At 40.8% G+C, this 23,832-nt stretch overlaps 1 protein-coding gene across 1 annotated transcript in view; it reads left to right on the top strand.

Annotated features, from left to right (window-relative positions):
• LOC145395055 (uncharacterized) overlaps positions 1-23,832 on the top strand; it is a 262,494-nt gene that overhangs the window by 195,848 nt on the left and 42,814 nt on the right. The window contains exon 17 of the mRNA XM_080268807.1: positions 4,067-4,197. Coding sequence (XP_080124933.1) covers positions 4,067-4,197 — 131 coding nt within the window. The remainder of the gene's footprint in view (positions 1-4,066; positions 4,198-23,832) is intronic.

The raw sequence follows: 23,832 nt of genomic DNA, 5'->3' as shown, positions 1-23,832 counted from the left end.
AAACAACATGGGACTCAAGACTGACCCCTGATGCACACCAACATTCACGGAAAACTCATCACTCAAATCTCCATTCACTCTCACCTGGGTGTGAGCACCCACATACATGGCCATAACCAACCTAACCAGCCACTCTTCCAAGCCAAGCTTTCTCATTGCCCACTTCACCACCTCTCTAGGGACTTTGTCAAAGGCCTTTTCCAAATCAACAAAAACAAAATAAAGATCCCTTCTCCTACCAATATATTTTTCCTGAAGCTGCTTAACAATGAATATGGCATCAGTGGTCCCCCTACCTGGCATGAACCCGAACTGCATCTCATCAATATTCACTCTTTCTCTAATCATACCTTCTAAAACTCTCTCCATTACCTTCATTATCTGATCTAAAAGCTTTATACCTCTATAATTTCCTCTTTCCAGGGCATCACCCTTCCCTTTATACACATTTACAATTACACTCTTCAGCCAATCATCTGGGACAACACACTCATAAATAATCCTATTTATCAGGTCAGTGACTAAACTCACCCCTATATTGCCTGAGGCCTTCAACATTTCGGCAGTCAGCCCAGACACAACTGCTGCCTTCCCCACCCTCATCCTGCCTATTCCCTCACTCACAGTAGCAGTATCAATCAAAGGCCATGGGCCAGACACTGGATCTGCTGGCTCCAAACCTTCCCTGTCCCAGTCAAACTCCTCATTCAACAACCGGTTATAATGCTCTCTCCATGCATCTTTAATATCTTCACTGTTCACCACTACCCTTCCTTCATCATTCTTCACACACTGCTCACCTATGATATCCCGATTATCCCTCTTCACATGACCTGCCACCCTAAATATATTTTTCCTTTCCCCATGATTTAGGTTATCAAGTAATAGTTTCTGTGACTCAGACTTTGCCCTGTATACCTCTCTTCTAGCCCTACGCTCGGCAGCCAAATATTCCTCTTTGCTACCACCCTTCTTCCATTCCTGGAAAAGCCTTCTTTTCTCCTTAATTGCAGCTTCTACACCCTCATCCCACCACCAAGTTACTTTATGTTTTGGTGGTCCTCTTGTCCAGCCGCATGTTACATCAGTAACTCTCAAGAAATTGTTCATGAGGGCTCTGTACTGTTCATTAACGCCTCTGTCTACAGCTCCCTGTTCAGCCACCACTCTCCTCAACTCGCTATAGAAGGCATCCCTTACTACTTGGTTTTTCAGCTTCCATATTTTCCTCCTAGGTTTGTTCTTTAAGCACCATATCACAAATCAACAGTTTGTTCTGCTGCACACACTCCTCACTTCCTATAACTTTAACATCCCTCACTAACCTCCTATCGGCCCTCCTAACCAGAAAATAATCTATCTGACTGCTATTTCCCCCAGACTCATACGTAATTAACCTACTGTCTCTTTTCCTAAAATATGTGTTGCACACAATCATATCCGTTCCCTCCCAAAACTCTAGTATCCTTTCCCCTTCTGAATTCCTTAGACCATACTCACATCCCCCATGCACTCCTTCATAACCTTGTGCTGCTTCACCTACATGATGTGGAAAATGTGCAGATTGGCCTAGGAGGAAAGTAGAGTCCCAGAGGATTGGAAGTCAGGTATAATTATTCCCTTATACAAAGGAAAAGGGGAAAAAGAAGTGTGTGGTAATCATAGGGGCATTTGTCTTCTTAGTATAATAGGAAAAGTGTGTGGTAGGAAACTTATTGACAGAGTTAGAGAAAGAGCAGAGAAATTAGTTGGAGAAGAACAGGGAGGCTTTAGGAAGGGAAGAGGTTGTGTAGATCAGATATTCATTCTTAGATCTTTGGTGGAAAAGTTTCTAGAGCAGGGAGAGAAGTTGTATGCGGCTTTCCTGGATTTGGAGAAAGCATATGACAAGGTGGATAGACAAGAATTGTGGAAAGTATTAAGAATGTATGGAGTAGATGGGAAGTTGTTGAATGCTATGAAGAGTATGTATGATGGTGCTAAGGCTGCAGTGCATGTGGGTGGTCAACTGAGTGAATTTTTCTCTTTGAAAGTTGGGTTGAAACAGGGATGTGTCATGTCTCCATGGTTGTTCAATCTGTACATGGATGGGGTAATAAAAGAGGTACAAGGTAGGGTAGTGGATGTTGGAGTGGCCCTGGTGAGAGAGGGTAGTGTTTGGAAACTCCCTGTACTGTTGTTTGCAGATGATACCATATTGTTGAGTGAAGACGAGGGAGAGCTGCAAGGCTTGGTGGATGAGTTTGGGAGAGTGTGTAAGAAACGGAATCTAAAGGTGAATGTAGGGAAGAGTAAAGTGATGGTCTTTGAGAGAGGTGAAATCAGTGAATGTACAGCGAGGTTGGATGGTGAGGAATTGGAAAATGTGAGTACGTTTAAGTACTAGGGTAGTGTGATGAGTAAGGATGGAGGTTTGGAGGGTGAAGTGCTTGAAAGGGTACAGCAGGGAAGAAAGGTTGCTGGTTCCTTGAAAGCAGTGATAAGAAACAGGGAAGTGAGCATGGAAGTGAAAAAGTTACTACATGACAGTTTTGTGATACGAACTCTAACATATGGTGGTGAAGCTTGGACGTTGCTGGAAGGACACAAGTCAAGAGTGAAAGCAGTGGAAATGAGTTATTGAAGAGGAGCCTGTGGAGTCACATGGAGAGACAGGCTGACAAATGAGGATATAAAGGAGCGTTGAGGTGTGGATGTGGATGTGACAGGAATCGTTATGAGGAATACACTGAGGTGGTTTGGCCATGTGGAGAGGATATATATGAGAGAGGGGTGTGTGAGTTGGGAGCGGGGCAGTGAAATGGCGGGGGACAGGGCGACATGGAGGCGATTTGTTTTTGGCCACCCCAAATGGGATTGAGGCATCTGGCAATAGATAGATAGATAGATCATTATTATTATTATTATTGTTATTATTATTATTTTAGTATCATTATTATAAGAATTGTAGTGAATTCACTGAAGACCCCAGAGTACTGTACTGTACTGTATATGCCATGCAAAAGTGTCCTGTTCTGGAATACAGGACGTTGACCCATACTGGAGTCCTACTCACTTTATTTCCTTCATCTTCCTCTGTCATGCTAAAAGAAAATGTCAGAAGGTATGATTGTACACCAGTTACAACTTTTATGAACAGTACTGTTTTCATGGTAGTTGACAAAATTTTTAAGTAGATGGAAGTTTTTATTTTGAAGTTATCAGAAAATTCAAAAAGCAGTGTACTATACTCATAAAAAACACTCTTTCCAAGTAACTTGACAGTGTTGTCTGATGACTGAATACAAAATCATACTCAATGGAATCATGATTAAGAGCTACAGTAATATCTTAACACAATTGAGGGGTGTGTGGAGAATTCAAAACTCATGTATACTGTCTGTCAATCTGGTGATGTGAAGTCGGCCATGTAGGAGGGAGAGTTAGGTTAACATCAGTGGGAATACTGTTGGTAAACTCTGAAAGATAATATTGTAGTGTTACGGAACCTGCATCATTCTGAGTATAAATAGTCAAATTACTGTAATGTTTAAAAGTTTTAGGATAAATTTCAGTTAAAACTGCATTTGTAGTAATTGATGAGGAATATAAGAATCTGTTTATCAATCCTATAAAGAATGTCTACATATTGTTTGATTCAGTGTTGGTTGATATTTCACTATTAAGTTTAACTAAAAAAGTTTTCATATAAAGTTCAGACAGAATTTACAAAGTACAGTGCTGTACAGTGCAGTTTCCTGATATCAGTAAGGCAGAAACAAACATTTCAGTATTTCTGTATTTTCCGTAAAGTAGGGTAACAAGATATTACCTTGAAAAAGATTGATTGAGTCAATAGAAAACTAAGCACCCAATGTTTTTCCAAATACTGTACAAGTGGATTGGTTGAAACAGAGTTGTTAATTCAAAAATTTGGATTTTTTGGGTTCTCATTGTAAGATTAATGAAATTGTACTGTACAGTAATGAAAATTAGTGTCTTATTTGTAAATTTATAAAATTTGCATTCAATTATACATAATAATAAAAGTTTTCTTCCAAATTATGACATAGTGAAGGTTTTGCAGGTCGAGAGAACTATAAGGATTCCATGTACCTCACCTCTGACCGCTACTCTCCAGGAGGCTCCGTACGACGCGCGTCAGACTCCGCCACTTTCAGCCTTTCCAACATAAATCAGGAATTTCAGAAACTCCAGGTATGGCTCTTTGTTCAGTGGCCAGGCTAGTGGGTCTGGGACTACTTTCTGGTGAGGTTTGGAGACCTTTCAACTACCTCTTCTTTAGCTATTTATTTTCCATATTTTATTATTATTGAGTGAGTATGACCCTGGATTCTGGTGACCTTTTGGAGGCTTTGTATCACCTCTTCCTTAGCTGTTGTATTGCATTTTTATTTTCAGTATTGGTTTGTTCATGCTGTTGATCTCTCTCTCTCTCTCTCTCTCTCTCTCTCTCTCTCTCTCTCTCTCACACACACACACACACACACACACACACACACACACACACACACACACACACACACACACACACACACACACACACACACACACACATCCAGTTTCTGTACAATAATACATCATCGTATCCTCATGTGTAGAAAGGTCATGATGATGATGATCTATTTTTGTAGCCTCGCACAGTTGCATAAATATCATCATCATCATCCAGACCATTCCCACCCTAAGGTGGAATGGGGTGGGTCCAGAGAGGCAGGAAGAAGTTGATAAAATGAGATACTAACCAAAATTTGTCCACTTGAGAGAGCCACATTCCCATTCACTCACTATTCAAGCACATGGAATTCTGGCTCCACAGGATAGGTCAAAATTTCTTCTTCATGTAGTGTAGCTTCTCATTCACCCCTCTGACAGTCAGGGTGATGATTGTCAAGGTTAAAAAAATGGTGCCAATGTATCAGTGAAAAAGAAAAAAAAAAAACAGATGAGGTAATAGAAAGCCTCTTACCCCATCAATACAATAACGTAATACTACTACTACTGCTACTACCATCTTTTCTTCTTCTTTTCTTCTTCTTCTTCATCTTCTTTTCTTTTTTCTTCTTCTTCTTCTTTTCTTCTCCTTCTTCTTTTTCTTCTTCTTCTTCTTCTTCTTCTTCTTCTTCTTCTTTTCTTCTTCATCTTCTTTTCTTCTTCTCCATCTTCTTTGCTTCTTCTTTTCTTCTTCTTTTCTTCTTCTTCTTCTTCTTAGACAATTTTATTTAGCTATTTTATTAAACTGTTGTATGGAAGGAGTTGATTAATAAAAAAACAGGGGGGGGGGAGTCTCATTCTGAATGTCTTTACAGAACTGATTAAAAAAAGAAATGGAGTTAATGATAATTAATACTGCATCCTCTGAAGGGTTTGAAGCTCACAAGGACAGTAGTATTTAAGAATCCCCTTTTTAGGTTGAATGAGATTGATAATAGCAAGAATGAAATAGTCTGGTGATGTGCAAGAATAAACAGAAAGAACATGTTATTGTTTAGAAGAGGTTATTGGATAATATTGCTAACAACTTCACAATAGGAGGTGCTCTGATGATGAATATAATTGCCTGGTGGTAGCAGAATTAAATTTTTTGTGGTCAGTGGGGGCACCCATCATCCACACACTTAGTGTAATGGTACTGTAATTCAGGGTAGCTCTGGAATTGAGTGGCAGGTTAAATGATTTCCTGTAAATCAGAAAATCATATATTAGGCTGGGTGGTAACCTTTTAACCAACCAACACGTGATCCCTACGTGTCAACAAGTGGGTTGGCGGAGGGTTGGTTCCCCTCCCCGGAAAACAACTAACCAAAAATACAAACAAGAAGCCACGGATCAGGACTGACCAACAGGTGACAACTAAGGACCAAACAAAGGACACGGCATGAATTGCGACATGGAATGTGAAGGATGCTAATGATGAGGTGAAAAAGAGAAAGATTGTCCAGGTGCTTCAGGGTGCAAAAGTGGACATATGTGGTTTAACTGAGACTAAATGGGGAGGTGAGACTGCGAGAGAATGGGAGTATGGATAGCGTATATGCTTGGGAATAGGTGAGAATGAGAGGGCAAAAGAGGGAGTATTTATTGTTGTGTGCAAGAGATGGAGGAGAATATAAGAGAGTATGGATCAGTTGGTTCAAGGATTGTGTGGGTAAGATTGTAAGTAGGATGATGTGGGCGATTGTATGTGTGTGTATGCACCAACGCAAGATCGTCCAAGCAGAGTGAAAGAAGAGTTCTGGGTAAATTAGGAATTGTGCATGGAAAAGTTTGAAAGGAATTAGAGTGTGTTTTTGATTGGAGATATGAATGGAAAAGTAGGGAATATGAAGATGGATGGAGTAGTTGGCGAGTGGGGTGTGCTTGCAAAAGTGGATGAGACTGGCAGTGTTCTAGTGGACATTTGTGCAGGAGGGGATTGGTGATAGCCCATACCGTCTTTCGGCACAAAATGATACACAGGTATACGTGGCGAGGGACGAGAAGGGTCAATGGTGAACTGAATGAACAGAAGGCAGCGATTGATTATGTGTGTGTGGATGAGAGAATGAGAAAGTATATAATGGATGCAAGAGCATACAGAGGTTGGGGAAATGGACTTTCTGACCACCACTCGGTGGTGGTGAAAGTCATGGTTCATATGCAATAGAGAAAGAGATGGAGGGAAGGACAAGAGGAAGTAGTCCATACCAGGAGGGTAAAAAGGTTGCAGAAGGATGGAGAAAAGACAGAATATAAGAGAAGTGGAGGAGCAATTGAGGAAATATGATTTGGAGCAGATGGGGGAGTTGGAAGGTGTGAGCAAGATTCACAGAAGAAATCTGTGCAGCATGTGATGTGGTGTGTAGGGTGCAGAGAAGATGAAAGGGAGTGCAAGGAACAGCATGATGGAATGAAGAGGTGAGACAAACTGTGGCACAAAAGAAGAAGGTATATAGTAAATGGGTGAGAAGCAGGGGCATGGAGAAAGTTGAGAGACAGGAGAGTGTTATATGTAAAGAGGAAGAGAGAGATGAAAAGATTAGTAAGAGGGTAATAAGATAGTGGATTAGGAATTTGGAAGGAATTTGTGTGTAAAGTGGAGGGAATGCAAGAAAATGTTCTGGAAAGAGATGAAGTAAGACACGGTGATAAAGAAGTAAGTCAGGGAGTGAAAGATAAAAATGGTAGATTGTTAGTGGAGAAGGGAGAAAAGTAAGTAGATGGAGAAAACACATAAAGAGACTGTTCAACATAGAGAGTGAAAGTAATGCGAGTATTAGTGGCTGGGGAATGACTGGGAGAAGGAGGGAGGTGAGAAGAGAGGAAGAAATCAGTCGGATGGAAGTAGTGGAAGGAACGAAGAAAATCAAAGTGGGGTAAGCCCCAGGTATTGATGGAGTGTGTGATGAAATGCAGAAGCATGGGGGAGAGATAGTAGCAGAATGAATATGGAAGGTGTGCAGATTTGCCTAGGAGGAAGGTTAAGTCCCAGAGTATTGGAAGTCCTGTATAATTATTTCCCTGTATGAAGGAAAAGGGGAAAAAGAAGTGTATGGTAGTCATAGGGGTATTTGTCTTCTGAGTGTATTAGGAAAAGTATATGGTAGGATACTTACTGACAGAGTGAGGGAAGTAACACAGGAATTAGTTGGAGAAGAACAGGGAGGTTTTAGGAAGGGAAGAGGTTGTGTAGATCAGATATTCATTCCTAGGTCTTTAGTGGAAAAGTTTCTAGAGAAGGGAAAGAAGTTATATGCAGCCCTCATGGATTTGGAGAAAGCATTTGACAGGGTGGATAGACAAGGAATGTGGAAAATATTAAGAATATATGGTGTAAATGGGAAGTTGTTGAATGCTGTGAAGAGTGTGTATGAGGGTACCAAGGCTGTAGTGTGTGTTGATAGTGAACTGAACGAATTTTTCTTTCAGAATGTTGGATTGAAACAGGGATGTGTCATATCTCCTTGGTTGTTCAATCTGTATGTGGATGGGGTTATAAAAGAGATACAAGGTAGGGCAGTGGATGTTGGAGTGGTCTTGATGAGAGACGGCAGTGTTTGGAAATTTCCTGTACTGTTGTTTGCAAATGATACTGTATTGTTAAATGAAGACAAAGGAGAGCTGCAAAGCTGTGAATGAATTTGAGAGTGTGTGTAAGAAACAGGATCTAAAAGTGAATATAGGGAAGAATATAGTTATGGTCTTTGATAGAAATTAAATAACTGAATATGCAGTGAGGATTGGACGATGAGGAAGTGGAAAATGTGAGTGCATTTAAATTCTTGGGTAGTGTGATGATTAAGGATGGAAGTTTGGAGGGTGAAGTGCTTGAAAGGGTACAACAAGGAAGAAATGTTGCTGGCTGTTTGAAAGCAGTGATGAAAAATAGGGATGTGAGCATGGAAGTAAAAAAAGTTGCTGAATGATAATATTGTCATACCAACTTTAACATATGGAAGTGAATCTTGGATCTTGTTAGGAGGACACAAACCAAGAATGAGAGCTGTGGAAATGAGTTATTTGAGAGGAGCATGTGGAGTTACATGGAGAGACAGACTGAAAAATGAGGATGTGAAGAAGCGTTGTGGTATGGATGCGGATGTGACAGAAAGCACTAGGAGAAATACATTGAGGTGGTTTGGCCATATAGAGAGGATGGAGAGCGAGAGACTAATGAGGAGAGTGTATGTGGGTGGAGTGGAGGGGCGGAGAGGGAGGGGAAGGTTAAGGATGAGATGGAGGGATGGGGTGGAGAGATATATGAGAGAGGGGAGGTGTGAGCTGGGAGCAGGGCAATGAAATGGCAGGGGACAGGGTGACATGGAGGTGATTTGTTTGTGGCCACCTGTTATGGGATTAAGGTGTCTGGCAATAGATAGATAGATAATCTGGTGACTCTCTCTCTCTCTCTCTCTCTCTCTCTCTCTCTCTCTCTCTCTCTGTATAATTAAATTCATGTTACCATCATATAGTTTTATTTGGAGTAGGTTAAGAAATCAGGTAATGAAAGAGATTAATGGAGACTGTTTTTAACTACATCACTTCAGATGTTTTCTCCAAAATCATCAATATTGTCTCGATGCTGCTGGGATAAACTAAATTTAATACATCATCAGGTTCAAGAGATTAAAACAAAATAGGAATCTCTGTACTGAATAGGTTAATGGTACTTAAATTTTTTTTTTGTGATGGAGATATATATAAAAAAAAATTAAAGATAACCTAACATTGACAGTTTTTGTATTATGTAGTGCAGTGTATGAAGTAGAGTAGTGAGAGGATTGTGGAGGGTGTCAGGTAAGAAGTGTATTTTCTCCAGGTAACCTATAAATTGAGGCATTGGGTTTCCTGCCATTTCTGTAATGTTTAAAAAAGAAATTTACCTAAGAGATATTGAGTGATGACGTACTAAGTTGCTTACAATTGAATGTGTTTACATACAAAGGCTGCCAACCATGTTGGCATGTGTAGGTCTTTATACATGATGGCAATTTTGTGTGTGGTAGAAGAAGGGGATGTTGCTGAGGTGCTGTCTGTAGAGTTGGGCAGTTGTTCAGTTCTTGTTTCTTTGTGGAGGGGGGTGATGCTGCGTGAAGTTGCAAGGGTGAGGTGGGTGGCCTGCAGTGTGGACACAAAGCAACACTCATGGAGGTACATTTGGGGCTTAAACTCATTCACCAATTTGTCTCTTCATTCAACAGCACCGACAGTCAGCTTTCACAACTTTCACAGTACTAAACTGTACAGTTACCTATGTTTAGCTTCAAACCACACTGCTAATAGACTAGCCATTCACAAATTCAGAAATAAAATGCAAAGGTCCATTCTGTATAATCAGGCACAGTATCATTAGAAATACTCAAACCTTCACCCCTCATCATCATCCCCATCCCCTTTTGCACAAATCTAGTATGAAATATTCAAGCCTTTGCCCCACATCACCAGCCCCATTCCTTTTTCTGAAGCTCAAGTTAGACTGCTTTCATAACACTGTCCATGTATATCAGTCTTAAATAAACAATCACAGGGATGTCACCCACCCTTGTCTCACTCCAACATTGACACTGAACTACTTGTTAGGTATGCATCTACTGTAGCATATACTTTATTACCTGTACTGTCATAAATCCTTCTGCTTACACTGTTACTCTTTCCTCTCCGTTGGGCTCCTCTGATCACAACCTTATTACCTTAACATGTCCTGTCGCCCCAGTACAGCCTGTGGATCCTCCAGAGTAAGGTCAGTTGTGGCACTTTGGAGCTGCTGACTGGGAGGCCCTCAGGCAGTACTTCTTTGATTTTCCTTGGAATGATTATTCTTTCCATGACCGGGAGCCATCTGAATGTGTCATGCGTATTACAGAGGTTATTTTCTTGGGCATGGAAGCATACATTCCGTTCTCATATCCTTTGACTAATGCAAGAAAGCCTTGGTTTAATCATGCTTGTTCTAATGCTGTTCACAACAAGGAGAAAGCCTTTAAAAGGTATCAGAGCCAACCCACCCCTGAATCACATCTTTTTTTTTTTTTTTTTCTGCCCAGAATCATGCAAGTCTGTTCTTCGCTCTGCTAAGAACAATTTCATCCGTACTAAGTGCTCTCAACTCTCCAACTTGAATTCCTCCCACTTCTGGCACCTTGCCAAAAGCCTTTCTAACAACTTTACCTCATCATCCTACCCCCCTCTTTTCTACTCTGATGGCTATGTAGCTATTTCTTCTACTGATAGAGCAGATCTCTTTGCTCAGACTTTCTCCTCCAATTCCACCTCAGATGACTTCGGTTCTGTTCCTCCATCACGTCCCCCCTCTGACTTCCTCATAGCTGACACGTTAAAATTTCTTCAGTTGATGTATTTTATGCCATCACTGGCCTCAGTACTAACAAGGCATATGGGCCTGTTGCAGTCCCTCCTGTTGTTCTCAAGAACTGTGCTTCTGTGCTTACACCCTGGCTAGGGAAACTCTTTCGCCTTTGTCTGTCAACTTGTACCTTTCCTTCTTGCTGGAAGTTTGCTCTCATTCAGCCAGTCCCAAAGAAGGGTGACCACTCCCAACCCTCCAACTATCATCCAATTGCTTTAACGTCCTGTATTTCAAAAGTTTTCAAGTCAATTATCAATAGAAAAATTTTAAGGCATCTTTCCTATGACAACCTTCTTTCTGATCATCTTTACGGGTTCCATCAGGGACGCTCCACTGGCGATCTTCTCACCTACCTTTCAGACTCCTGGTCATCCTCCTTTTGGGACTTTGGTGAAAGCTTTGCCATTGCACTTGACATCTCTAAGGCTTTCGATCGAGTCTGGTATAAATCTTTAATTTCCAAACTGCCCTCAAACGGTTTCTATCATTCTATCTGTTCCTTCATCGCTAGCTTCCTTTCTGGTCGTTCTATAGCTGCTGTTGTAGACGGCCATCGTTCTTCTCCTAGATCTATTAACAGTGGTGTTCCTCAGGGCTCTGTCTTATCACCAACTCTCTTCCTTTTATTCATCAATGACCATCTAAGCTGTACATCTAACCCTATCCACTCATACGCTGATGACTCCACCCTTCACCTTTCCATTCGGTTCCTGCAATTCCCATCTCAGCAGTTACTTCAACACACAAGGGATGAGGCTATGGCACACCTAATGTCTGACTTGGCTCTTATCTCTGACTGGGGTAAAAATAATCTGTTTTTTTTTAATGCATCGGAGACTCAATTCTTACACCTATCAACCCGACAAAATCTTCCACAGGTATACCCACTAATGTTTAATAATATTCAGCTTAATCCTGCATCATCCTTGAACATGCTTGGGGATTCATTTACTCGGGACTTATCTTGGAAAGATCATATTACATCTCTTGTAAAATCAGCTTGCAAGAGATTAGGTGTGCCAAGCTGACTCCGTTCTTTCTTTACCCCAGCACAATTGTTGACTCTATACAGGGGTTTTATCCGCCCCTGTGTGGAGTACAACTCTCATGTGTGGGGAGGCTCCCCACATACAGCTCTTCTCAATAGGGTGGAGTCAAAGGCTTTTTGTCACTTTAACTCTCCTCCTCTTACTGACTCCCTTCAACCTCTGTCTCTTCACCGCACTGTTGCATCTTTATCTCTTTTCTGTCGCTACTTTAATGGTCACTGCTCCTCTGAACTGTTTGCATGCATTCCTCTACCTCTACGACGGGCGCGTAGCACCCGTCTAGCAGCAAACTCTCATCCCTTTTCTGTCCAACTTTCTAATGCGAGAGTTAACCGTTACTAGTCCTTCATTTATGCAACAGGTCAACTCTGGAACTGTCTCCCTCTGTCTGTATTTCCAGCTGCCTATGATCTCCAGTCTTTTAAACGTGGTGTGTCCAGGCATCTCGAAATGATCGGATCTTGAATTTGTCTCTCAATTGTATTTTGTTTTTCTCTTTGAGGGAACTGTATTATTGCGGGCTCATGGTTTTTGGTTCCTTCTTCCTCGCATTTAAAAAAAAAAAAAAAAAAAAGGCTGAGGCTTTGGCACATCTAATGTCTGACTTGGCTTATATCTCTGACTGGAGTAAAAGTAATCTTGTTGTTTTAATCCATCAAAGACTCGGTTCTTACACCTATCAACCCAACAAAATCTTCCGCAGAAGTACCCATGAATGTTTATTAATATCCAGCTCAATCTTGCATCATCCTTAAACATACTTGAGGTTTCATTCTCTCGGGATTTATCATGGAAAGATCATGTTCCTGTACATCTCTTGTAAAATCTGCTTTTAGGTGATAAAGTGTGCTAAGCCGACTCCGTACCTTATTTACCCCTGCACAGTTGTTGATTTCATACACGGGTTTTATTCACACCTGTGGAGAGTACAACTCTCATGTGTGAGGAGGCCCCCCACATAGAGCTCTTCTCAAAAGGGTGGAGTCAAAGGCCTTTCATCTCATTAACTCTGCTCCTCTTACTCGCTTCCTTCAACCTGTCTCTTTGCCGCAGTGTTGCATCTTTATCTCTATTCTATCACTGCTTCAATGGGCACTGCACCTCTGAACTGTCTGCATGCATCTCTCCACCTCTACAATGGGCGCGCAGCACCCTTCTAGCATCAAACTCTCATCCCTTTTCTGTCAAACTCTTTAATGCAAGAGTTAACCGTTACTCCCAGTCCTTCATTTATGTAACAGGTTAACCCCAGAACTGTCTCCCTCTGTCTGTTTTTCCTACTTCCCATGATCTCTAGTTTTTCAAATGCTGTGTGTCCAGACATCTGAAAATGAACTGATCTCGAATTTGGCTCTTTCTTGTATTGTTTTTGTTTTTTTCTTGGAAGGAATTGTTTGTGGGCTCCTGACCTTTGGTTCCTTCCTTGCATAAAAAAAAAAAAGAAAAAAAAAGTAAAACTATCAGTAATCCATCACTGATGGATAATAATAAATTTGGCAAAAGAATGTGACACTATACCAGCAGCCTTACTCAAGAGTATCATAGGAACAGAAAAGGAACGATTAAAACTGGCATGTCCTTCTGAGTTGATTAACCAGAGCAAGAAAAGAGTCTGTACCCTTTTTAAGAAATTGTTAATTAAATGTTGGTAATCAGTATTGCTTCAAGTGTTATGCAGGGTCTTACAACAGAATTTAATTGTAAGCAGACCAGCAAAATATATTCTCTTTGTTGCTGATATGTTTTCAGGGAACAATATTATCCCCAGACATCACATTTTGCTCCCCAAGTCTCGCCCCCACAACATCCTGGAGAGTGGTCAAAATCCATGGTTCTGACTACCTCCCAATCATCATCCCTACCAAAACCAGAATCACCCCAGCTAGCCACAGACACACATACAATAATTATAAGAGAGCCAATTGGGAGGCCTTCACAACGGAAACAGAACAACACTTTGAGACATTAAACAGTACACCCATCACAAACAGCAACACCACTGTGCACACTTTCAATACAGTTATTCAAAATACAGAAAAGACACAGCCCTAGAGGCAACAGAAAGAGAGCACAGCCCCAACTTCACACCAGAAATTCAAGGCCTCATCAGTCAACGCAACACACTACAACACTCCCCAACGCCCCATACACAAGACACCATACAACAAGTACATGAACTCAACACTCAGATAAACAATAAAATATCAGAACATCAAACACTAAATTCAAATAATTATCTCCAGGCACTTGATCACAAAACAAACACCAACAAACTCAGCAAAACATTAAACAGCATCACACTCTCCAACAGCAACACAACACAGTCACATGCTGCCATCACAACAGCAGACACCATACCCCAGTGATTTCCAACCTTTTCTAATTCTCGCCCCCCTTCTTCAAATGCTGTATTTTACTGGCATGGTTGGCACATGTCAATAATATAATAAATTTTTAATCTTTGAAATAGTTTATATATTCAGATAACTAGCTTTATTATTCATATCTGAAATATTTTCTCCATATTTAGAAATTACTGAATTCCATCATAATTCATAGTTCTCAAATATAATTACCCTCTTTATCAAGCCTTCGTGCCCCCCTAAGGGGGCGCGCCCCACTGGTTGGAAACCACTGCCATACCCTCAACAAACAACAAGCAAACACTCTCATCAATCACTTTTCACACATCAGCCATCTAAACCCCCATCACAACAACCAACTTGTCATCCGACGCAAGAGACCCAGACTTTACACCTTTCACTTACAACCAAACGAAGCACATCATTAGCAACCTTAAGCACTCATCTGCCTGTGGCTCAGACAGCATAAGCAACATATGCCATAAACACTTTGGACCACAAGGTGTACGAGCACTCACCAACATATCAAACTAAGCTATTCACACAACATAATACCCAACACCTGGAAGCATGGCATTATCATCATTATCCCCATACCCAACAAAGACCTCACGTTACCATCCTCACACCGCCTCATCACATTCCTCTGCATCCCCTCCAGTCACTGAACAACTGGCATTATAATTAGTTACACCTCACATCCCTTAAGCCCCATCACAACATGGTTATAGGCAACTACACTCCACAAACACTCACCTTATAGACCTTACACAGATAGTTTTTGAGGGCATGAATTCAGCTAGGCCACCACACAGAACACTCCTAGTCACACTAGCCATTAGCAAAGTTTTTGATGCCTTCCCCAAAACCTCACAAACAAAATATTCAACACAGACATGCATAGTAGCACAAAAAGATGGCTGGCAAACTGTTTGGCGTGGCTGAATCGGTAGAGAGGTGGCTTGCAGTCCTAATGGACCCAGGATCGAATCCCGGCTGGGGCAGGGAACAGTTTAAGGATTTGAATTTCCTAAAAAAGCAGACTTTCCTGATCTACCAGCTGACCCGCCGACATGTCATAAAAGTACCCCCGCTAATACCAGTACACTAGTCCTGTATGAGACAGCCCTAGCATGTATTCAATATGGACGGTGGGTGTTAGCGCCGAAGTGGTGACATGTGGAGGTGTAGGAGGACTACTGGGCCTGGGGATGGGCCACTGCCCCCAAGAAATAGGCCCTGAGCATTTGCCCAGAGTCGGACACGTAAAAAAAAATAAGAAAATAAATAAAATAAATAAAAAAATAAAAATAAAAATAAAACATTGCTGGTCAGTCATCAAACCAGAAACTTTACAAATGACATCCTCCAAGAATGTTTTGTCCCCTACTCTCTTTAACTTATACATGCATGACACTCTCACACCCCACACACCACAAATACACATAGCTTCCTATTCGGATGACATAACACTTACTTACATGTACACACCAAAACACAAACACAGCCACACACATCCTTCAGCCTTACCTCAACACAATGCACGAATGGTTCACCACAGACTCAAAATAACCCCAGCCAAATCTCCATTGACCCTTGTCCCAAATTGGACAGCAGAACATAGTTACATCCCACACCTCACCATAAACAACACTTTCCTCCCACACACACAGGTCACTGACAGAGGCAGAGCTCTTCCTGGATCGTGGGGAAATAATCAGTCAGAGGCGAAAAGGAGACCAGCCTATTGCGATTATGTAAATGAGTGCATGAGTGGTGGTCCCATTGGTCAATAGTAAAAAAAAAAAACGCAGATTTCGGTCAAAGAGTACAAGATAGTGTGGAAATTGAAAGATTCCATATGGTCGCACAATGCCGGAGGGCGATGGAGCTTTGTTTACGTATGGTGAAAAGGAATTTGAGGGCTTCTTTGAAGACGATGTGGGAAATGGAAGTACTATGTTGAACCAAACATGAGTAGCTAAAGCAGAGAAAACAGCGGAGAGGAATGTCCAGGAATTTTAAAAGGTATGAGTAGTAATTAGAGAGTTACAGGAACGAACCCAAGAGCAGGAGAGAGAGAGCAAAGTTCTACGAAGTAAACTGGAAAAAGTTTGCACACTCAGTGTAGAGCAAGAAAGAGAAGTCACAGAATTGAAAGTGAGTAACGAATCTGCATCAAATGAAATAAAACAGCTCAAGAGGGAGAATAAGAGGTTGGAAGAAGAAAGGAACAGGATGAAAAGTAAACTAGATGAGTATGACTCTAAGTCAAGGATGGAAGATGAGAACATTAAGTTAATCAAGGAACAACATAAAGGGTGGAAGAAAATTCAGGAGGAAGGAAACATAAATTTGAAAGAGATTATAGAACAACAAAGTAAGGGAAAGGTGGAGAAGGAAGTGGTTAGGGTACTGAGATGTAGAAAAGCATTAGTCAGGGATGTAGCAGATAAGAAGAAATGTGTAATAATTTCAGGAGTAAAAGAAAAATGTATGACAGTAAGATCAGAAAGAGAAAAAGAAGAACTGAGTAAGGTTGAAGAAATAATATCAGTAGTTATGGAGGGTAACAATGAAGCTCAAGAAGAGATTGAAGAAGTGTTTAGGTTAGGAAAGTACGAGGAAGGAGGGGCGTGGCCAGTGAAGGTAAAGTTTAAGTCCCAGGTAATGGGAAATGAAATCAAGGAGGGGTTCAAAAATGTTTGGATAAGGAGAGATGCAAATGAGGAAGAAAGAGCTAAAATAAAGGAGTTAGTAAAGGAAGCAATGGCAAAAAACGAACAGAGAACGGAGGAAGAGAAGACAGTGTTTTATTGGATAGTTATGGATCAGAAATTGAGGAGATGGTACCGATGGAGAGGAGGAGAGAAGAGGGTATAAAAAAAAAAAAAAAAAATGAAAGTGGCATATACTAATGTTGATGGTTTAATATCGGCTAGGTTAGAAATCAATAACTTCTTGAGGATTCATGAACCTGATGTTATGTGCTTTGTAGAGACTAAGTTAAGGAGGATGTTGATGTCCATTTGGGAGATGGTAAATACAAACTGTGGAGAAGAGACAGAAAAGAAAAAACGGGAGTTTAGCAATGATAGCAGTGAAGAACAACATAAATGTAGATACTCTGGAAATGGGAGAGAGTAGGGCTGAAGTGATAAATATGAAACTAGAAACTGGAGAGAATGGTGGGAGAGATATGGCAGTAGTATATGTTCCCCCTAAGACAAGAGCATGGATTGATGATGCATACCAGGAGATGTTGTCAGACATGGCTAATTATTTACAGAAAGTGATTGAGAAAAGTAACAATATGATTTTAATGGGGGACTTTAATTGTAAAGAGGTGAACTGGGAGGAGTGGGACTCAGGAGGCGGTGAAGATTCGTGGGGCACTATATTGTTAAATATAACAATGAACAATGTGTTAATGCAGTGAGTCAAAGAAGAGACAAGATTCCGATGTGAGGACACACCAGCATGATTAGATTTACTGCTAACCAAAGAACCCGATGTAATAGAATCTTTGAAATATCTTTGTCCTATAGAAAAAAGTGATCATGTGGTCATTGAGTTCCAGATGATAATAGGGAACGCTGTGCCAAGAGACGAGTTTTATAGGCAGGGAAGATACAACTTTGGGAAAGTTCCAGATGATAATAGGGAATGCGGTGCCAAGAGACGAGTTTTATAGGCAGGGAAGATACAACTTTGGGAAAGCAAATTTTACAGGATTGAGAAAATTCGTTGAAAATGCGGATTGGAGAAAATTCAGAGAAACAGGAGAGATACAGAGGAAGTGGGAAATCTTTCTAGACCTCTATAATTTGGGAGTGGAAAAATATATCCCAAGAGTGAGGGGGGAAAAGAAACAGGGAAAAGGAGTGGTTTAACAGAAGGTGTATGATAGCAAAAAAAGAGAGGGACATGGCATGGAACAACTGGAGGAAGAGAGGTAATAACAGAACAAAGGAAGAATAAAAAAAACTAGAAATGAATATACAAGAATACGTAGAGAGGAAGAAAGGAACTTTGAAAAAGGTGTAATAGACAAATGTAAGGATGAACCCAAACTGTTTTACAGATTTGTCAGTGGCAAATTGAAACAGAAGGAAGGAATCACCAATCTGAAAGTAGATGGAGAGGTCTATAAAGATGCGGCAGTGCAGGCTGAAATGATGAACAAACGTTTCCAGTCAGTTTTCACTAATGAAAGTGAGCATGTGGAAGGGGAGGGAGTGACTAGAAATGTAATGATGAAAGATATAAAAGTGGAAGTAGAGGAAGTGTTTAAATTACTGGAAACTCAAGATGTAAGGAAAGCCCCAGGACCAGATGGAATATCTAATTGGGTACTGAAGAAATGCAGAGAACAACTGGAGGAAAAGATTCACAGTTTAATTGTGTTTTCTGGAAGAAGGGAAAGTGCCTCAGGAATGGTACCAATTTATAAGGGAGGAAACAAGGAAGAACCCCTGAATTATAGACCAGTGTCCCTAACCAGCATGGTTGCAAAATTGTGCAAGAGAATTCTGAAAAATAGATGGGTGAAATATCTGGAAGAGATGAATATTTTGGCTGAAAGTCAGTTTGGATTTAGAAGTGGAAGGTCATGTGTTTCCAACTTGTTGACCTTTTACTCAAGAGCCATTGACGTGCTACAGGAGAGAGACAGTTGGATGGATTGTGTGTATTTAGATTTGGAAAAGGCCTTCGACAAGGTACCCCATAAGATACCATTGTGGAAATTAGAGCATATAAGAGGACTGAAGGGAAACCTCCTGGAATAAATGAGAGATTTTCTGAGAGACAGACAAATGAGGACAGTAATAAAGAACAGGATGTCTGGATGGAGGGAAGTTACAAGTGGAGTCCCACAGGGCTTGGTGTTGGCACCAGTAATGTTCCTAATTTATGTAAATGACATGGTAGACGGAGTGAACAGTTATGCAAGTCTGTTTACTGATGATGCAAAGATCTTGAGGAAGGTAGAGGTTGAGGAGGATTGTATAATGCTGCCGGAGGATCTGCATAGGATACACAATTGGAGCCGGATGTGGGAAATGAAATTTAATGCAAAGAAATGTAAAATATTGGAAATGGGTAAAGGACCAAGATGCCATCATTGAATCATTTGATGGGTAATGAACCTGTCACAAAAGCGAGAGAAGAGAAAGATTTGGGAGTGCTGGTCCCGGATAGTTTGTCTCCTGAAAAACATATTAACAAGACAGTTAGAGAGACGTATAAACTGTTGACAAACATAAGCGTAGCATTTCATTACATGGATGAGGAGATAATGAAAAAATTGATAGTGGCCATGATCCACCCTAGGTTAGAATATGCAGCAGTAGTGTGGTCCCAACACAAAAAGAAAGATTTAAACAAGATTGAGAGAATACAAAGAACAGCAACTAAGATGGTCCCCAGTCTGTCAGATCTGTCGTACAGAGAGAGGCTGGAAAAGCTGGACTTGCCTTCCTTAGAGGAAAGGAGAGAGAGGGGCGACATGATTGCAGTGTTCAGGATCATGATGGGAGTAGATAAAATTGACGGAGAAGATATGTTTTTATGGGATAAGAGAGTAACAAGACGACATGGAATGAAACTGAAGAAGCCAAGCTGCATGAAGGATATCAAGAAATATAGTTTTCCTTATAGATTTATGGACCTGTGGAATAACCTGGACAAAGAGATCGTCCAGTCTAAAATCTTAAACAAGTTTAAAGCAAAATTTGACTTATTGAGAACCAGAGATGGGACCCCATGAGTGTAGCTCATTTCCTGTATATCACAACAAGGTAGATACACACACACACACACACACACACACACACACACACACACAGAACTTTACAAGATTGAGAAAAAATTTTGAAAATGCAGATTGGAGAAAATTCAGAGAAACAAGAGAGATACAGAGGAAATGGGATATTTTTCTAGGCCTCTATAATTCAGAAGTGGAAAATTTTTTGCCAAGAGTAAGGGGGAAAGAAAACAGGAAAAAGGAGTGATTTAATAGAAGGTGTATGATAGCAAAAAAAGAGAGAGACACGGCGTGGAATGCAGAAGAATATGTAGAGAGGAAGAAAGGAATTTTGAAAAAGGTATAATAAACAAATGTAAGGATGAACCCAAACTGTTTTACTGATTTGTCAATGGCAAATTGAAACAAAAGGAAGGAATCACTAAACTGAAAGTAGATGGAGAGGTCTATAAAGATGCAGCAATGCAATCAGAAATAATGAACAGATGTTTCCAATCAGTTTTCAGTAATGAAATGGAGTTTGTGGAAGGAGAGGGAGTGACTGGAAATGTAGTGATAAAAGATATAAATGTGGAAGTACAGGAAGTATGTAAATTACTGGAAACTCAAGATGTAAGGAAAGCCGCAGAACCAGATGGAATCTCTGATTGGGTACTGAAGGAATGCAGAGAACAACTGGCGGATAAGATTCACAGTATAATTGAGTGTTCTCTGGAAGAGGGGAAAGTGCTTCAAGAATGGAAGAGGGCAAATGTGGTACCAGTTTATAAGGGAGGAAACAGGGAAGAACCCCTGAATTATAGACCGGTGTCTCTAACCATCATTGATGCAAAATTGTGCAAGAGAATTCTGAAAGATTGTTGGGTCAAATATCTGGAAGAGATGAATATTTTGGCCGATAGTCAGTTTGGATTCAGAAGTGGAAGGTCATGTGTTTCCAACTTGTTGAGTTTTTACTCAAGAGTGATTGACGTGCTTCAGGAGAGAGATGGTTGGGTGGATTGTGTGTATTTAGATTTGGAGAAGGCCTTCGACAAGGTACCCCATAAGAGACTAATGTGGACACTAGAGCATATAGGACTGAAGGGGAACCTCCTGGAATGGATGAGAGACTTTTTGAGAGAGAGACAAATGAGGACAGTAATAAAGGATAGGATGTTTGGATGGTGAGAAGTAACAAGTGGAGTCCCACAGGCCTCGGTGTTGGCACCAGTAATGTTCCTGACTTACATAAATGATACGGTAGATGGACTGAAGAGTTATGCAAGTCTGTTTGCTGATGATGCAAAGATCTTGAGGAAGGTAGAGGTTGAGGAGGATTGTAAAATGCTGCCGGAGGATCTGGATAGGATACACAAATGGAACCAGATGTGGGAAATGAAATTCAGTGCAAAAAAATGTAAAATTTTGGAAATGGGAAAAAGTACCAAGAGGTCATCACTGAATTATTTGATGGGTAATGAACCAGTCACAAAAGCAAGAGAAGAGAAAGATTTGGGAGTGCTGGTCCAGGACAGTTTGTCACATGAAAAACACATTAACAAGACATGTAGAGAGACATATAAACTCCTGACTAATATAAGAGTAGCATTTCATTATATGGATGAGGAGATGATGAAAAAATTGATATGACTATGATCCACCCCAGGTTAGAGTATGCAGCAGTATTGTGGTCCCCACACAAAAGAAAGATACAAACAAGATTGAGAGAATACAAAGAACAGTAACCAAAATGGTCCCCAGTCTGGCAGATCTGTCATACAGAGAGGCTGGAAAAGCTGGATTTGCCTTCCTTAGAAGAAAGGAGAAAGAGAGGGGACATGATTGCTGTGTTGAAGACCATGATGGGAGTAGATAAAATTGACAAAGAAGATCTGTTTTTATGGGATAAGAGAGTAACAAGAGGACATGGAATGAAATTGAAGAAACCAAGCTGCTTTAAAGATATCAAGAAATATAGTTTTCCTTATAGATGTATAGACCTGTGGAACAGGCTGGACAAAGAGATCGTCCAGTCTACAAACTTAAACGAGTTTGAAGCTAAATTTGACTTACTGAGAAACAGAGACGGGACCCCACAAGCATAGCTCATTACTGTATATCACAATTTGGTAAAAAAAAAAAAAAAAAAAATCCACACACACTTTGGTGTAACCTACAATACATCTATGTCATTTAAACAACATATCACAAACTTGAAAGATAAATTAACACCAAGACTCATACCTTAAGGTCACTTGCCCATAGAACATTTGGACACAACAAAGAAACCACCACCACAGTATACAAACAATATATATATAAGTTCAGTGATGAAATATGCAAGCCCGGCTTGGGCTTCTAACCTTACTGAAACACACTAAAGCACTCTACAGACTGTACAGAACAAAGCCTTAAAAATAATCAGAGGCTGCATAGCTGCAACACCTACAGACCACCTACACCAGGAAGCCAAATTCCTGAGTCAGGGATCATCTACACATGAGAGGCACACAAATTCTTGCTGCAGCCTCCACAAACCCACACCATCCACTACACTACATGGCAGCACATCCACACACACCAGGGAACATCAAAAGAACACCCAGCACACGATATCATACAAAAATAATGTTATCTCTCCCCACTTCCCTGCCTCAAGCCAGCTTCCAGAATCATATCCATGCCCAGATCACTTGCCACACCATTCAGTCAATCACTCAGGGACAACACATAGCTGCATGCACAGCCTCTTGATATCCACCCTTCTGAATCCTATCTCCCTCATGAGGACAGGGTCCACCTGACCAGGCTGAGATGAGGGCATCATCCAGCCCTCTCGAGTTATCAGAAGAGGCTGGATGACTCCGTTGCTGATGCCTGTCCAGGATACAACACAGCATTCCATATTGTTAAGCACATTATGGAAGTCTGCATTGCACACAATCTCACGCACCAACAACACAATATACACTCCTTGAGAGCCCTGTGGGAAAGCCCGGTCTTGGCCATGGCCTTCCTTAGGGACTGGGGGCAATTCTGCCAGACTGCCTGGGGAACAACTAGTACTACTACTACTACTGCAATTCATAAAGTAGAACAAGTGTGTAAAGACAGTTTTATTTAAACAAGTCTTAACCACTATAGCTTCATAGAGCAACAGAAGTACTGTATAGACAATTTCAGATGATTGAAAGGAAGCTCTTATTTTTACTGTTAATGCATATGGTGTTTTTTCAGTTTTCATTGTTTATTTATTATATTTGTGCACAGTATGTTTATTTAGTTAGCTGATTATATTTTGAGATTTTGTAAGTGAAACCCAGAGTAGCCATGTTGGTAAGTGTGCTGCCGGATGTGTTTGTCTTGAGTCAAGCCCCACTTGCAGGAGTGCATCGCCAGAAGCCAGTCCCGCTGCCGATTACGGCCAGCTGCTAGTATGCGAACTGGGTCCCCATTAACCAGTTGTGCACTTTGTTGCACCCCTGTCACTGGTTCATCCAGGACTAGTCCAGACTGTTTACCCAGTTCAGCCACAGTAGCGGCAGGTAGTCTAGGGCGGAGGGGAACTCCATGTACAGTGTCACTGATGTCATACATACAGCAGTCACATGATGCTTGAAGGTTCATATAGAAACAGCTAGAAAGCTGATGGAAATGTCTGAATCTTGAAATTAAAGACCTATATTTGGAATGAGTATCCGTCAAGCAAGAAAACAACTAGAACTTTCAAGCATTGTTTGATACTCCAGACAGTATTGTTTGTGTTAAGTATCTGCATCTCTGTATCCTTTCAGGATACTTTAAAATACTGTACTTAAATAACAT

Source organism: Coenobita brevimanus, chromosome 29, assembly GCF_032717465.1.
Source record: "Coenobita brevimanus isolate Jiangsu-jjx chromosome 29, ASM3271746v2, whole genome shotgun sequence".
NCBI classification, from domain to species: domain Eukaryota; kingdom Metazoa; phylum Arthropoda; class Malacostraca; order Decapoda; family Coenobitidae; genus Coenobita; species Coenobita brevimanus.
This window is presented reverse-complemented; position numbering and strand designations above follow the sequence as displayed.